The 17,706-nt window shown below is 40.3% G+C and overlaps 1 protein-coding gene across 8 annotated transcripts in view; it reads left to right on the top strand.

Annotated features, from left to right (window-relative positions):
- GLI3 (GLI family zinc finger 3) overlaps positions 1-17,706 on the top strand; it is a 255,063-nt gene that overhangs the window by 193,050 nt on the left and 44,307 nt on the right. For 7 of the 8 annotated variants that reach the window (XM_019539080.1, XM_019539103.1, XM_019539097.1 and 4 more), the window contains 2 exons: positions 15,253-15,469; positions 16,823-16,939. In XM_019539080.1, the coding sequence (XP_019394625.1) occupies positions 15,253-15,469; positions 16,823-16,939 (334 nt within the window). The remainder of the gene's footprint in view (positions 1-15,252; positions 15,470-16,822; positions 16,940-17,706) is intronic. The other variant, XM_019539113.1, reaches the window with a different exon arrangement.

Here is a 17,706-nt window from a genome sequence, read left to right as displayed (position 1 = left end):
AATCCCTATGCTGTCAACCATGAATGAAATGGGGTTAAAGTTGCAACATGGGTTTAACAACTACATCCTATTATTACAATCAAGGACATATTCCCATAACCACTCAGGGGGGCAGTCCCAATTTGTGCAGTTCTTCAGTGTTCTACTGTAGTCCTGCAAATCCTTGTTTACAGGGGTAGTTTTGTTTAGGGCAGCTGAAGTTTTGAAAAAGTTTTCAACAGAGACCAAGGAAGGTCTTACAGATTTAGCTCAATGGGTCCTGTGAGTAAGTGTTACTGAGGAAAATAAGGTTTGCTAAATTAAGCCTATGGTATTATGTAGTTTTCCCAACTTTGTATTCCTACTTTCTCATTCTGAAAATTGCAAAATTTCTCAGAATATTGAATGAATCATTCTTTCTTTTCAAAAAGACTGTGCATTTTCAATATCAAAAGTGGGAAATAGGTTATTCTATCTTTCTCTTGGAACAGAGGAAAAGAAGAGAGTCTTGAGATGCTTAAAAAGGGGTGCATCTACATGTTCATTAATGCGCTTTTGCTATTGTGAATTAAATTTAGTACCTCTAATGTATATGTATATTAGACTGCCCTAATGTGCAGTAGCAAAAGTACATGCTTTTTCAGTGAAGCTTAATGCTCAGTAGCCTAATTTTACTATTAGCACAGTTTTTGCTGTGATGCTGTAATTCACAGTACAGTAGGCTACTGCGCATTAAAGCACATGTATGGATGTGTCCAAGGTTACAAGGCATATTTCTAGCTCTTTCCCAGACCTGGCCACTTAGTGCTTGATTTACAACTCTTAAAATCCTTTTAAAAATTATGCCTCTTAATTTTAATGTACACCTTCATAGAAAATAGTTAAAATGAAAAGCAATATATGTGCAGCCTTTGTCAAGGAAATTATTTAACCATGAACAAGTAAGTAAGTTTTGTAGTTCAGAAGGCCCACAGATGCAGTTCTGAGTTGCTGTAAAAGTTTGTAATTCAGGACTGAAGATATTGTCATCATCATCATTGTATGTAAGGCTGACATCACCGATTGCAATTAAGGTTGCTCAATGCTTCTCATGAGAACCTGTTGTCAGTTTCTTATAACTCTGCCAAACATAAAATTTTGGGGTTCAGTGTTTTCATAGCAGTTGTGTTCCTAAGGCTGATTTATTATTTTTTTAAATATCGGGGGAGAGGGGACAAGAATCAACCAATTCCAGGAATGAGATTAGGGGAAAAATGCAATCTTTTGCCCATATTTTAAAAAATATATAACCATTTATTTGAGACGCTCTGGTTCCTTCATGTTTCAAGGACCGTGCTTGAAATTTGGCATAGGGTTTGCTCTGGGACTACCAATGAGCCTTACAGTGTCCTTGAAAATATACCTGCTCATTTTAGCTAATTTATAAGCATTTGGCATGTGTTCGCTGGAGACTTATTAGACTTCCTCAGCTAAGGGCATATATCTACACTGGCTGTGCTCCTCTTGAGGCTGCAGCTGAAAAATAAGCAGCCACCTACCTTCTCCTAAACTGCATTTTCCAGATCCCAAATGGAGCATGAGAATGCTGCAAGGGCAAGCCTAGCAACAGCTCTCAAGATCTCTGTTTCCGGTTTACTTGAGAGCAGTGGCGGCGAATCGTCCCCGGAGTATCCTTAAGTCCTCTGTTCTAAGTTTGGAGCTTGCAGAGCAGAAAGGAATGGGTGGAGCTCCAAAGTGGTGTGGAAGTATAGTTAATGTACCTTGAGAAACCAGAACTGAACTATCTGAAATCCAGTGCTCAGAATTAGTGGGCATTTTTTGACATGCATTTCTCTGTGCATGAAAGCAGGATAGCACTATCCTTTTACTTCACCGGGTAGTTTTGAACATAAATTAATTAACATTTGTGAGGCACTCAAATATTGTAATGACATGTGCCATAGAAAATCTCATAAGGAAATTAATGATTCTGCATTCCAAACAGGGTTTGACTAATGTGCAGTAAATAAAGCATGTGTTGAACAATGAATAAAGTAAATATTGAGTAATTACTCATTAAGCAAGAGCTGCCCATCTTGTAGACTGAATGAGGCAAAGATCCTGTGAAATAAATGTGTGATCATGTAATTAAACACCATATCCTAATGAACTGATGCTGTATTAATGTTGCATAGGCACACTTAGTTCTGACATTTCCCAGCTTTTGAAAGTTTGACTTTGTGACCTTGAAGATCATTTAACATTGTGTGTGTGTGTGCATGTGCATGTGTGTGTAAGTGCGCTCACGCACATATGAATTGTAGTATGGTAGCACCTCAGGGCTCTAGTCAGAGGCAGAGCTTTATTAGGCTAGACACTGGAAAAACACATTAAGAGTACAGCCCTTGCCCCAAAAAGGTTACAGTGTAGATGTATACAGTGTGCAACCTGTGGATGAACAATCCTTTGTATGGGAATGGAATGTGGAGGATGAAGTTAAGTGAATAAGCCATATCTTTTTGTTCTGTAAGGGCCACACCCAATGAGACCCTTGTTCTTTATCCTGGGGATCCTGGACCCTACCGCAGTTTGAAGGAATAGTGATCTCTTAGCAGAATATGCCCAGGTTTGGCATGACATGTGCCATGTCTCTGATAGTGGGCCATGTAATGCAGTATCCTGACAAGTGGCTGAACACTTTGAAAGAAGATGTCGCTCCTGCTGACAGCTAGTGGTGATTCTCTTGTGCCTCACAAGGTAGAGCTTCTACTTTGAGAATTTGAAAAAAACTGCTTTGTGTCTCAGTTCAGAAAGATTAGGCAGAAAGGAAGCAAATGAAACAGCATCAAATGAGGATAATCTGCATGACATCTACTCATTTGGTTACTTTATTTAGCCTGCAGTGCAGCACCCCTTCTATTAATCTTTTGTCAGGATGCCTTGTATATTGTTATATATGCTAATAGTGACAGTTATTAAGCTATGCACTTCTGAAGCATTTTGTACTTATAACACTTTGTAGTGATCCCTAGGAATGTGCATGGGAGGGGTAGTAATTCCCTCAACATTAAGATTACCAAATCTCTTTAGGAATAAGTTCTGTAATAAACAGGAGAGGTTAGGACTTCATTTTTATATCATCCAGGGATAAGAAACTCCATCAGCACAGACCCTTCACAAAGCCATTTCTACCAAGTCATTTTTCAAAGTATATTCCAAATTCTACTGTCAGTTGCACATGCTTAAATCAATAGTGCCATTGACCAGGGAGGTATTACTTTGACTGTAGACAAGTGTAACAGAGAAGAGAAGTTGGCCACATAACGCTTTAAAACTGAGGTTTTTTGGATGATGTTGGGAGTCCTCTGAGTTCCCCTCCAAGGTTTGAAAAAAACTAAGAAAGCACAGCAACTCTTGTTTTCTAGGTTTTACTCCTGTGCCCTCAGTTGCACGTGCTGCCTGAGCAAAGAATTGAAATTAACAAGATCTGGTTAATTATAGCCATATTCTGCATTGTCTGGTTAATGTCACTTTGCTGCTGGGAGGAAGTGAGGCTAAAGCCAAACATCATTGGAGAGAGAGAGGATACATTTAAATAATGAGTGGGAAAGATGCTGTTGAACTGTAGGGTATGCATAAGTGGCAGTAGGCATGATAATGGGAGTGGATGCAGAGTAGTAATTGAATATAAGACCTGTGCTTCTCCAAGGGATAATTAAATAGATTCTCAGTGATTTCCCCTCTGCATACAATCTCCTTGTGCAGAGCATTTGAAAAGGGAAACTAACTAAAATTACGCAGTGCTCTTCTTTATTAAGTCTTTGATACAGAGAGATGGCTGTAATGGGAAACTGACTTAATTCATATCTTTAGTTATTAGTCTTCTTTGGAGCAAGTCACAGTGAAAGCCCCTTGATTCAGAAGGTCACTTCCTTCCCCAAGCCTAAGGAGAGGCATAGACCAAGGGGAAAAGGGTGACCAAGAATGGGATGATACGAATGAGAGTATGTAGGTAAGAAATGAGGCCATCTCAGAGGAAGGTTTAAGAAATCTACCCATATGCAGATGTGGGGCAGTTATGTAGACTCAGTTAATCCCAAATATCTAAGAGTTAGAGTTGAAGCATCATGCTTTTCAGAATTATAATTAACTAAATCTTTTTGTTATGCACATAGATGCCTAATCTCTCCTTGAGACTTACAAAGCTCTCGGTTTTAAAAACGTCCGGTAGCAGTGAGTTCCACTGTCTATTTATGCATTGTTTGAAGGAGCATTTCCTTTTATGGATTTTAAATTTTTAATAGCTTTAATTCAGTGTGTCCTTGTTCCTGTGTTACACTATCTTTTAATTTAGATTTTAGGTTTGGTTGTGCATGTAGTGTAGGCTGTGTAAAGGGACTGGCAGAATGTGTTGTTTAATGAAAAACTGATCTTTTAAAGGTGGAACAGAACCCATTGTACACCTGGAGCAGGTGGAACACAATATGTTTGGGGATACTTTGAAGGTATTCTCTTATGACAGACGCTTGCACTGATTTCATTATGCGCACATGTAGAAAGACACACCACGTAAAAGACTGTATTAATACTACAGGCATTAAAAGTGTTTTGCTCTTCTATTGTTATTGTTACTTTTCAATTTGTGTAAGTCTGACATAACATTTACTTTGGGCTAAAACTTTTCATTCAGTATAAAGTCTCGGGTAAGTAACATATCATATATGTATTGTAAGTTACTGTTGTCATTTCAAAGATCTAGAAATTCCGTCCCCAAAAAACCCTAGACCTCCCATGGGTTCACATACATGCTTGTACTTTTAAATAAGACCATAACAGTTAATTGTCCAAATCATTTGTGTTTTAAACTCCCTAAAGAGGTTGAAAAATAATTTATGGAAATATAATTTATGTATCTGTCAGTGAGTCAAGTTCTGCCATTTCTTTCATCCATGCAGCCCTGCTGAGCCAAATTAATACCTGATATAACTCTATTGAAATGCATCCTGTTATCACTAGATTTACATTATGCACTTACCATGAAGGGCCTTATTCTCTGCTACCTTATATGATGTAGATTTAACTATAGCAAGCTGGGTTTAAAGTATTGTCAAATCAGAACAACTATGTTTATCCCTCCTCCAAGAGTATAAATGTCTATGGAGAATGACAGAGTGATTAGAAAGCAAATCTTACTGCAATATTGGAAATAAACTCCAAATCTAGCCCTATGAAAATGGATTTTGGTGTGTAGACTCTTCTTATGAAAATGATATATAAATTGCAGGATAATAATATTGTTCTGGGTATCATTGCCATTTTGTACTGGAAGGTGATAGGTGTTTTGCAAATACAGAGAAAAACCTACAGGTTAAGAAGTCAATGAACAAAGGATAGAAGAAGAAAAATATTAAATGTGTGTGTATATTTCTGCATGTATATACGTATATATCTGCATGACTATATCAGAATTATTCACAGTTATCACTTTAGATCAACTGAATGTGGATAGCAGAATTGTAAGGTCAGTGATTCTCAACCAGGGTGCAGCACTTACCAGCCTCTTTGTGAGGAGATAAATGTTCTCCTCCCCCTACCCAGTTCTCTGCACCTGCCCCAGGTACCCCAGCAGTATTCCAACTTCTTCTTTGAGGACTTGGTGGCTGCCTACAAACTCATCAGGGGAGATCAACAGCAAATAAGTAGAACCCTTTTCTCCCCAGGACCACCTGGGGTGACAAGGAACAATGGTAATAAGCTGATGGAAAATAGGTTTAGGTTAGAGATCAGAAGGCAATATTTTACAGTTAGGGTGGCCAAAATCTGGAACCAACTTCCCAGGGTCCTCACCCCTACCTTGGGCAAATTCAAGGGGATGATCACCTGTCTGGGGTCTTGTGAACCCACCATTCATTCCTGTCTGTGGCAGGGGATCAGGCTAGATGATCTGTTCAGGTCCCTCCTGACCCTAGCTACTATTAAACTATGACTGTCCCTCCCACTGCCCCTCCCTGCCTCCAGCAACCCCTGTGCTAGCTGCCCCTGTACTCCCAGGATCATACTCTGCTGTGGACATGCAAGTGGGTGGAGATGAGGCCAGATCCTCATTTTGCAGCCGAGGGCAGTTGCTGGCATGTGCAAAAGCAGCCTTACAGGTAGGGACTGCCCTTTCCCCCTCAGCTACCTACCGGGGCCAGGGATGGGGAAGACAGTGGTACTGAGATGGAAAACTTATCTAGTGGCACCACCTAGATCAGTGGATCTTAACCTTTTTAGCTTGAAGGCCCACTTCTATAACTTTTCTGAATGTAAAGTCTAGCTCAGTGATTGTCAACTGGGGTACTATGATGTTCATAAAATTCATGGAGGGTACCTTGAGGTGAGGCCTAAAAGGCTGACAATCATGGAAGTGGGTACTGGAGCTCAGTGCTATAATATTCCAAGGAAAAGATTGTAGCTAAAGAAAGTGTACAGGTATCTAATTCATAGGTAGGATGTAAAATACAAGTAGTACAAATAATTTCATAGATGTTTCATAGACATTAGGGCTGGAAGGGAGCTTGGAAGATCATCGAGTCCAGACGCCTGCTCCAGGGCAGGAAGTCAGCTGGGGTCATAGGATCCCAGCAGGATAAACATCCAAATTTCTCTTGAAGGCATTCAAAGTAAGTGCTTGAACCACCTCCAATGGCAGGCTATTCCAAACCTTGGGGGCTCGGGCAGTAAAGAAGTTCTTCCTTATGTCCAGCCTGAAACAGTCTTGGAGGAGTTTATAACTTTGTCATCCCTTGGGGTGCTCTAGTGAACAAATATTCCCCCAGATCCTAGTGAACACCCCTTATAAACTTATAGGTGGCCATCAGGTTGCCCCTGTGAGCATCCTGCAGGTTTTTCCTCCCAAGGTGGAGAACTTTGCATTTTTCAGTGTTAAACACCATCAGGTTCTCGTCCGCCCATTTCCTCAGCCTGTCAAGGTCAGCCTGGATCACCTTCCTGTTGGCTCTAAGTTGGTGCTCCTATACTGCCTACCATACTGCCTACCTATGCCACTGTCAGTGTTAGTAGAACAAAATACACTTCTTTATCACAAATGTTTATGGCATAGTTTTTACAATCACAATTATATACATTAAGAATTCTACAGGAGCAGAGGCTCTGAGGAGAAAGCAGCCACTTGCCCAAGACAGGCAAGATCAGCAGAACATGTAGGCACAATGGGTTATGAGTGTACTGCAAGCTTTTATGTGTATGTATCCTGCTGAAATAGTTATCCTCAGGAAGATCAGCCAGCTTTTTGTGCTTGGAGATTTTATGAAGGTTTTGGGTGTCCCCAAGATCTTCATAAAATTGAATTCTCATTTCATATGTGCATATCTGTCTGTCTGTCTGTATGCACATACACAATATATAAAAGAGAGGAAAGAATTTCCCTAACTTTGAATCACAGCTGTTTTGTGGTAAATTCCACAGCTGTGACCAGGAACTGGATGACCTTGTTAGTAGGACAGCCACAAAGTAGCCACAAAGTTTGGTTTTGATTATAATGTCTGTTTTTCTTCTTCTTGAAGTCAGCCCCTTAAAATTTGATGTGTTCATGTAATTGCAGTGTAGTTCACTGCCCTATTTTACCTCCAGTAGTGGGATTTTGAGACTTTTGGGAGAAAAGAAGAAAAGAGGGAGAGGGAGAAACACAGAAGTAGCCAGTATGGAAAAATAAATTATGTCACTGATTTTTCTTTATCATTAAATACTAAATATATAAAATAAATTTGCAACAATATTTTTCAAGCTCTTCTCTTCTCAAGACTTTTATCTTTAAAAAAGACAGCCCCTTAGCTTTATAGACATTCATCTTTTTCTGTTGTTCTCTCGCTCTGTCTCTCTCTGCCTCTCTCTCTCTCTCTCTCTCTCTCTCTCTCTCTCTCTCTCTCACACACACACACACACACACACACACACACACAGAGAAAAAAACATTGTAAATATAAAGATCCAGTTCCTATTCTGCCTCTAAGATATTTAAGTCTTTGCCTCAGGAGTATGATCCTATTCCACCCAAAGAGATGCATAACTGTCACTCTTTCAGTGAGTAGCCTTATGCACTTCTGTTAGCAGGTGGTTTGGTTTTTTTTTTGCTGGCTACAGTTTAAGGAGGCCTTTTGCAAATTTAGGCACCTCCACAGTGAAACTGTATCACAACAGAGGATAAATGGAATTTGATATCGAAGTGTCTTGGATAACGTCCGAGCACGTGCAATGTATCAGATTTCAGTAGTAGGCAAAATTGGACATGTGTAAGGAATACAGGCATCCTGACAAAATTCAAGCTGTTGAATAGGCCAAGTAGAATCATGTTTAATGACTCAGGTGCCTAAAAACTATAGTAGTCACCTTGGTGCCAAAATAGGATCTAGGCGTAAGTGCCTCTCTTATTGCACATATTCAGTAATCCCATCATATGTGGCTGTAGAACACAGAATTTCAGAAGGCATATGGTATTGAGGTTATTTTTATTACAAATAATTTGAACACAGAAACTGTAGTCAAATGTCCAGGGTCCGCTAAAAGACCTTCAGATATCAAGTACTCTAATTTAGCAAGTTATTAAATACATTGCTCATTTGATAGGGATAATGAGGAAGTTAATATTTACTCCAGCTGCATTGAGGATTGTTCCACCAACATTAACTGTGCTTCTGCATCACTGTCAAATCCATTTACTATTCTTGCCTTGGTTTCTTTTAACAAGATAATGCAGAGTGCCTCATCCCTTCCTGATCACAATGTAGTAAAGCATGTAGCTGTAATGCAGCTCTAGCATCAAAGGAGAGGAACCTGGCCCAGTGTCAATTCCCTGAGCCATTCTACATGGGACAGCTGGGCTGTTCCTGAGAGTGATAGCATGGACACAGTTATACCATCTGCTGGCTCACGGAGAATACCCCTGTCTGTAATCCCTTCCCACCTGCACAGGGGTTTGTAGTGATGCTTCTAGGACTAAGTTTTTCAGGTGCAGAGCTGACCTTAGGGAAAATGGTGTCTTAGGCAAACTTGTATTTTGGTGCCCTCTCCCCCCAAGTCAGAGGTAGAGGCAGAGGTAGGTGGGTGGGCGGGCCTCTTGGAGTGCAGGCAGAGGTAGGCAGGTGGGCCTACCTTGTAGTGGGGATTGACTGGGGCAGGGAAGGGTAGGACGGGGAGAACACATGGGCTGCTCATACGTGTGTGTGTGTGTGTATATACACGCGTACGTGTAGGGGGAGGGTGTGGGGGGGCATGACCAAGGCACCCTGGGCAGCTGCCCACCCCTAAAATTGGCTTTGTTCAGGTAAATGAGTACAAGACTTAAAATTGTAGTTGTCCCCTGAACAGGAAAGAGGTTTCTCTGTATCCTCTTTAGGCATCTTCTGATCCTTTCTGCTTCCACTCTTCCTATCTTGCTGAGCTTCATACAAATAGAAAGAACCTTGCTCGTAGAGTATGTACATATAGTTTTAAGTGGACTCTTTCTATAAGCTGTGGTGCAATAGGGGTATTTAACTAGATGTGATTAGAGCAGGGATGGCCAGCCTGTGGCAAGAGTTCCACAAGTGGCACTGGCACCTTCTGTGTGTGGCCAAGGCAGACTAGGGAGGGGACAGAAGGCAGCAGATAGGGAAAGAAGTAGAAGACAACAGAAGATGTGTCAGGGACCACAGGTCAGGAAGCAGAAGGCAGCAGCAGGTCAGGCAGGGAGCATAGAGTAGGGAGCAGAAAGAGCAACAGATTGGGCCAGAGGAAGGAAAGTAGAATGATACTTGGGGTGGATGTGGGGCTAATGCATCACCCTCCTGTCAAAAAAGTGGGCTCCCATTGAAGTAGAGTATGTGACATTAGCTATTTATGTCTTGTGGATTATTACCAAAAGGATTTTTTTTAAAGACAAAATATATCATATGGCATGGAATTATGAGAGGGAGGGAGAGAGAACAAATATTTCTCAGTCTGTAAGAGATGGAATGGAAGAATGCACTGCAGACGTGAAGCACCTCAGAAGAGGGAGCGACTGAGAGGAGACCCCATGTCCTTTGAGTCATTTTTGGTGGATGAGTAAAGCTTTTCTGTGTCAAAGTGCATTCAGTGAGTGTGTTCCTTGAGAACAAAAGCACTGTATTGAAAACACATGAGGTCCTTCAGTCATGCAAATATCTAGTCTTGATCTATGGTAGGGGACAGGCAAAGTAGATTTTAGGCTCCTGCTTTGAAGGACCAACTGGATAAAGTCAATACTCTTGCTTTCCCTTTCATGTTAAGGCTATATAACTCAGCTTAGTTCCAGTACAGTGAATGTGATTCCCCTGCTTTTAGATAGAGAGGCTGTATTGCTGGTCTTGTTAAACTTGCCACATGCTAAATTAGGAACTCCATTCCAGATTATCACTTATTATCTGCAATTCTGTGTACCAAGATATTTTTGGACCTTACCATCAACTACAAAGTTCAGCAGTTTGAGTGATTTCTCAAACACAGCAAAAGAGATGAGACAGTGTTCTTTAGGCATCTTCTGATCCTTTCTGCTTCCACTCTTCTGTGAATGACCAGCCTGACTCTCCTGATGACACCCTCCTGTATAAAGATGACTTTGAGCCCAGCCTGCAAAGTGGTTTTTAGAAACAGTTTGAGAGAATTGTTCTGAGGCAGGAGTCTGAACTAATTAAGATGTCATCCCCATGTCTCTGCAGAGCTTGCCACTTTTGAGTACTTCCACTCAGATCTACTAGCTAATCCCTGTGGGTGCATCTATACATTCATTATTGTGTCGTAATAATGGCACATTAAGTTAATACCTGTCATAACAGGTACTAACAATGCACTATAATTGGTGCTATTGTGTATTAGGGCAGATGAATGTTTTTTTGGTGACACTACTGCGCATTAGACTAAATCTGCTGTGCATTAGCGTATTGGCATATGTTACCTCACCTCATCTAAATGGCTCTTTGTTTTAGTCTGACATGTCTGAATCTTGGAGGTTTAGGGACTGAATTCTAGATTACCAGGCTGCACATAACTATACATAAAGACTGTAGTACCTTGTTCTCTCTCCTTGCAGTAGGTTACTGAGCAAAAGGGAGGCAGTACTGGTGCCAGGATTCCTCCACTTTCCAGCGTGTCTTTCCTCTGCTAACTCTTAATTCATCTACCAGTGAAGTTGCTACCTTCCAGAATACACCACTGACCGCAAAGATGGAAAAAGAGTCTAGTTAGTCTGCAATGTTTGTAGCTGCTTGCTTGTTGTGAGTGTGACAGCTCAGAAGTGCTAAGCTTAGGTATATATTGCTATGGAAGAGTTAAACTGCAGGGAATCATGCCTTCCCTGATCATGCCTTTCCTATGAAGAAAGGGCTTATGAGACAGCAGTCTATGACCGTTATCATTGTAAGTAATGTGTTTAATATATGCCGGCTACTTTACACTTACATGGGTATAGAATAAATCTTAATCTTTGACAATGTATGTTAGCTAAAGCAAATACAAAGAAAGAGGATGTTTCTACAGAACAAGGTTTATATTTTTCATGCATCTTACTAGTGGATAGGAGCTAAGACAACTTTGTAGGGCAGGGGTGGGCAATTTTTTGGGCAGAGGGCCGCTTACTGAGTTTTAGCAAGCCATCAAGGGCCACATGACAGGCAGCCAGGGAAAGATAAATATTAATTTTCCAAATATTTTAGGGGCTCCACAGGCCAGATAGAATGACCTAGCAGGCCACATCCAGCCTGCAGGCTGCATTTTGTCCACCCCTGTTGTAGGGGCAGAAGTCATATATCACTTACAGTGTTTCATTTTAAAGAGGACATTTCCATAGTGGAGAACTGTTATGTGAAATGTAGCACTATTTGACTACACTGAGAGTTTTCCCCAAGCTTGATATGGTTGAGCTGCTGTTGTCCTTTGGTGTGAAAGACATCTTAATATTTGGGATAAGATAATTGTGTTGCTCTTAGTAACATCAGATGAGTTCAGTAGTGGAAAGTGGGAGTGTTGGCCCAGAGAAGGCCTATTTGGATGACTTCTTTTCTTCTCTTTAAAAGGTTGAATTAAGTCAAGAGTGACCAACCTATGGCACAGGTGCCACAAGTGGCAGGAGAAGCCTCTATGTGTTGCACGTGGCAGATTGCAGGGAGGGTGGAGGGGCAGGCAGCACAGTATCATATAGGTCAGGGAACGGGTTGGCATCAGATCAGGCAGGGATCAGCTTGCATAAGGAGAAGGGATTGGATTGGCACTTTCAAGAGGGTGTGGTATCCCTGCCAGAAAGGTTTGTTTCCACTCAAGTAGCGAATATTACACATATGATTCATTCAACTCAGTATATGTAAATTGACAAATGAAATCCCCTTGTGGGAGTCCTTGTAGTTTTCACATTATCCTGCAAAAGTCCCTGAGCCTAAGCTAACCAATTCCATATTCCAAATTACAATGTCTCTAGGCCAGTGGTGCTCAACCTTTTCATCCAGCAGGCTGGACAGGCAGTGCCCAGTCCCTCTGTGGGCCAGATCCAGCCTGTGGACCCAAACTGGTGAACTGGGCAGGTGCTCTGGGGCTCCAGGCTGCATGCAGGGGGCAGCCTGGCCCTGATCCAGCCATGCCAGGGAACAGGCCTTGCCCAGCCCCAACCCAGCCTGGCTGTGCAGATGACAGGGGTTGTGGTCTGTCTTCATTCCACCATGTGGAGTCTGGAATTTTGGCAGTGGGGAGGGGTAGAAGTGCTGCCACTGCTCCCTTGCTGTCATATTTCCTGACCACATTTAGCCCATGGGTCAGAGGTTGAGCACCCCTGCTCTAGCCAGTGGTAATGAAGAAGCCTTTTCCATATTCCTTGGCAAAACAAAGCTCTGTTTGGAGTCTGAGTGATATTTCAGGCAGTACTTCTTTTAGGGCTAAATTGTACTCATGGATGCAGGTGAACCTGTGTGTGTAATTAAAAGGGATTTCATGTAAGTTAATGAGACTATATTTTAGCCATTTGTATCTTGTAAATTAAAAACTAAACTTTCTTTTTTTTTAAATATATTTGTTCTATAGAATACTGGCAAGAGTTTTCAAACCTGGGGGCCTAACATTATAGTCCTAAAAGTATATGTAAACACCCAAAGGAAAGTGGCTACATTTTCAATGATTTTGCACACCTGCAGTTCTCATTGTAATCAGTGCAGCCATTAAACTGGTGTGGTTCCCTGGATAACTGGGAGACTTGTGTCCTAAATGCAAACTAACCCATATTCCCTAACCAACACAAAGAAATAAAATATCATATACCCCATCCAGTTAATTTGTAGTCTGCATTTGTTGATCTCAGAAAACTGGTATGATCCTTGGGACTGCGCCTCCTTGTGTTTAGAGAATAGGTGACTAATTTATAGTATTTATAGAAACAGAAATGTAGGGGCATAGTGAGGAAGAGCAACTGCTGTTTCAGGCCCAGGTATGACATTGTAATTGTATGTTTTTTTAATGAACAGAACAGAGTAGTTACACTTAGTAATGTTTGTTCACTAAAAGGGAAAAGGGGTGTTAAATCATTGTGTTGTTTGATGAATGGCTTGTACACTGAAGAATAAATTGAACAAACTGGCATAGAGCTCAGTGAACATGAAATCAGCTATTAGAAGAAAGCTTGTGAACAAATTCTGAGCCTGATATGCATCTTTTGATTAATGTCCTATCAATCATCCATAGTGGCTACCTTAGCTAAGTCGTGCTGTAATCATTCATGGTTGCTTACAGGAACACTGGCAGGGACTATAGGGCTGCAATAACTGAATATTATTACTGATTTCTCCCTAACTCTTGCTGTGAACAATTACTGTTTTCACTACATTTCTGCTTCCCTTTATTAAAAAGAATACAATGCAAAATGAAAAGAGAGTTCCTCAAAGACTGGTAAAATTCTCCCAGGGTATTCTTAATGATATTCTGTCCTAAATGGGCAAACTATTGTAATGTGGAGTTCTCACCAAGAATAATAGTAATGTAATCACATTGAAGCTGTCTCTTTATGGATTGTAGTCAAACAGACAAAATGTATAGTCAGATTAATGAACACTGAATATCTGTAGAATTATTACTTAAAATGGTTGAAATGATTTTAATTCTTTTTGTATCACAATATTTTCAGTTAATGTGCTTAGCAGTAACAGTAATTAAGACTCTAGACTTTAAATTTGCATTAAATCCACCTTTGACATTACAATAAACCTTGATTCTTGTAAGGTATTGTGCACACACTTAAAAAAACCCAAATGTTTTTCATTTGAAGGCTTCTATAAACCAATTTTAGATGTGAGATCTGTGAATACAGATATTTTTGTTGTGATTGCAAGTTTTTCATTCCCGATTGCAATGATTTCATTCCAGACGATTCATTTCCAAAGTATGGCACCAAGAATGGTTTGGCAATATCAACTAGTGAAGAGATCTCTTCAGACTACAATGTAATTTTCTCAAACTCACTGTAGTCTGAAAAACAGAGTAGAGTAATGAAGTGATGACAGATATTAGCATGCATAATGGGCTTTAATAGACATTTAATGTTGTGTAACTGGAAGAGGGAGAAATGCTTTCCCATTGGAATATTTCTACATTGAAACTCATTGATCACCAATTTCAGAGGGGAAAGGTTAATCCATCAGTTTCTGTAACCAAACGGCAGTGATGGAAATTCTTTAGGTGACATTCTGGATGGACTGAGCTTTCCATCTTTACAAACAAATGAGTGATATGACAAGCGTGGTGTTCAAAACACATTTAACCAATTGATTTTCTCTCCTCTTGTAATAAGATCTAGAGACATATGAAAGAGTATAGCGTGAACCAAGATTAAAGGAATTGTTTCATAGATGAGAACATACAGAACTACATTATCAATAAAAGTACTATAAAACTCGTAGTCACCCATTCTTTTTCTTTATATAAAGTTTGTTATTGCAATAAATAGCTGTTATTGAACTGCTTGCCTTTTATTTCAGGCCACTTTCAATGTATTCCTGGTAAATGGGAATCTTTTTTAAAAAGAGTTTAAAATGTTGCTAGAGTGTGATTTTTCTTTTCACTTATAAATTCAACCTTGAACTGTAATTTTACACCTATGTTCATTATTTGTTTTGAGGGTGGAGGAAAATATGATGGGAAGAGATTTTTTTGTGTATACATTTGGTACATTTTAAAGTTTTTACCTGTACAGTTGCACACACTGATGATCCTTCTCTTTCTCTCTCTCTCTTGCTTTTTTATTTCTGCTTTGCCCTCTAACTCCAGTCCTGCTTTGAGTTTCACATACCCTCCCACACCGGTTTCCCTTCAGCAGATGCATCAACAAATTATAAGTCGCCAGCAAAGCTTAGGTTCAGCCTTTGGACACAGCCCTCCTCTCATCCATCCTGCTCCAACTTTTCCTACCCAGAGGCCTATCCCAGGCATTCCCAGTGTCCTGACCCCTGTCCAGGTCAGCTCTGGCCCTTCTGAATCCACACAGGTGAGAGAAAACAAAAGAAACCTTCGCAACTTGTTAATTTAAAAAAATCACATTGTCATGTTAGCAATTAATCACCACAGTCATTGGGTAACAACTTTCTTGTGGCTATGGCATTTGCAGTCCCTTATTATAAATCACAGGAGTGCATCCATGATTTCTGATTGGTAGAATGCTTTCTATCCCTCATAAATATTTCAGTAAGCTGCAGTGGCTTCTCATTCCAAACCGTCTCTCCTGGATCAGACATCTTAATCCAGGTAGGGAGTGAGGGAGGAGGGAAAACATATACAAGAAGCCCTAACATTTTAAAGGTGAACAATTGCTTGTCCCCAAATTGGTTTAAAGATAATCTAATTGCTCGATTTACTAACCAATAAAATAAAATGGGGAGAGGGATTTGGCTCTGCCTTATTGGTGTAAATACAGAGAAATACCAGTGATGTTTCAGTGTTTTTTACTGATCTATGATGAATTTGACTCCAGGGGCTGGCTTTAGCATTGTGATCAGTGCAGCTATACTGGCATAAAACAGGACTAGCGCAGTAAAGAGTCAGGCCCAAAATTTGGATTCATTTCCATGCTTGTCGTTGTCATTGTTAATCAGCGTTGTTAATCAGTATAGAATTAGTTCCTTCTTGTGCTGGCAGCTGTATACCCTGGGTATATTTTCTGAAAATCAATTTGCTGTGACATGCCCCTGTGAAGACCCAGTGACTACAGTGGGCTCCACGCAGACTCAGAAATGGACTCAGCAGATCCATTTGCCAATACTAATACATATTGACAGCATTCACTATATAGCAGCCTGGGATAAAGGGGGTGAAATCTAGACTCCAGTGTTGTTAGTGGAAGTTTTGCCTGTGGTTTCTTATTAATGTTGTTCTGTCCCTAAGTCACCACTAATTATCAAGAAAATGGTAGTGTTTCCTTCTATGGAGATAAGATGCAAAGCCTTTCTTATATGTAAATACATATTCTGCTCAAGTTAATTGTAACCAAAACACAATAATTTCACATATCCATATGGGAGCTGCCTTTTTTTGAATTCACAGTTGTGTGGAAAATCAACTTTTTCCTGCCCTTTCCCACCCCTGTGAAAGCAGTGATACTTTCTACAGTGAGCTGCACAGAATGGGTTCCTTTATATTTTCCCCTCTCTGATACCAGTTTAATGATGCAGCTGTCCTGCAACTTAATGCTGCATAACTGAAGGACAAAATAATAGCATATCCAATACAATTAACAGAATAGCTTCTCCAAATAAAGTTGCTTAGTAGATGCTGTGTGTTTCTGGTTGGCATGACACATTTATTGTAGTTTGATTTTGTCTTTGGGGGAATGAAATGCCTACAGCAGAATAAACCCACAAGTGAGTCAGCAGTGAGCAGCACTGGGGATCCAATGCACAACAAGCGTTCGAAGATAAAACCAGATGAAGAGCTCCCCAGTCCAGGTGCAGGAAGCATGCAGGTATGGCATTCAGGTTTCTTTAAGTAGCCTTTCAGCTCCCTGCCAGACAAGAGGCACGTCTTACCGGTAGCACATATTTTAAGGCTTCTTACCCTTCATGGCATTTAGCCTAATGCACACCCAGGCTGCATCAATCCATAATGCCTGATCATAGAATTAAATGTAAGCAGTAACTTCTCTTTTGCTGTATGATTGAGCAGGGGGAGGAGATTTGCCTGTATATGCCGTTAGCAGAGTTTTTAGTCTGTTTGCTATATCATAATAAAAGATGAACCTAGGGCACTCAAGCCTTTATTTAGCACATGATTCATACTCAGTGGAGCATTTATGTTTATGCTTAAGGTTAAGCACGTGTTTAAGTCACACTGACTTGTGATGGCTTTATTGAACCTTGGATTATGATTTTAATTTCTTTTTATACTGATGCAACTCTACCAGCTTCATTAGAATAAATCCTGATTTATACTGAGGTAGGTGAGATAAAGCTCATGTCCTCAGTCTTCTGAATACATCTGTAAAACAAAACAGCCCTCCTCCATTCCACTCCTAAAGAGAGGTTTGAAGTGAAAAATAACATAATGTGAAACAAATGTTTAGAGGGACTCTTTATATCTGACTCAACATGAGCAAATAACAGGCAGGAAAGAATGAGGATTATTTAAGAACTGAGGCTAAATAGTAAAACAAAGGAAAGAGAAACAACACACAATATGGATCTCTCAAATATCCTCAAATTAGCAGACTGATCTGGAAGGAGTTTTGTATTC

This window comes from Crocodylus porosus, unplaced genomic scaffold, assembly GCF_001723895.1.
Source record: "Crocodylus porosus isolate Cpor-Errol unplaced genomic scaffold, CroPor_comp1, whole genome shotgun sequence".
Taxonomy (NCBI): Eukaryota; Metazoa; Chordata; order Crocodylia; family Crocodylidae; genus Crocodylus; species Crocodylus porosus.
This window is presented reverse-complemented; position numbering and strand designations above follow the sequence as displayed.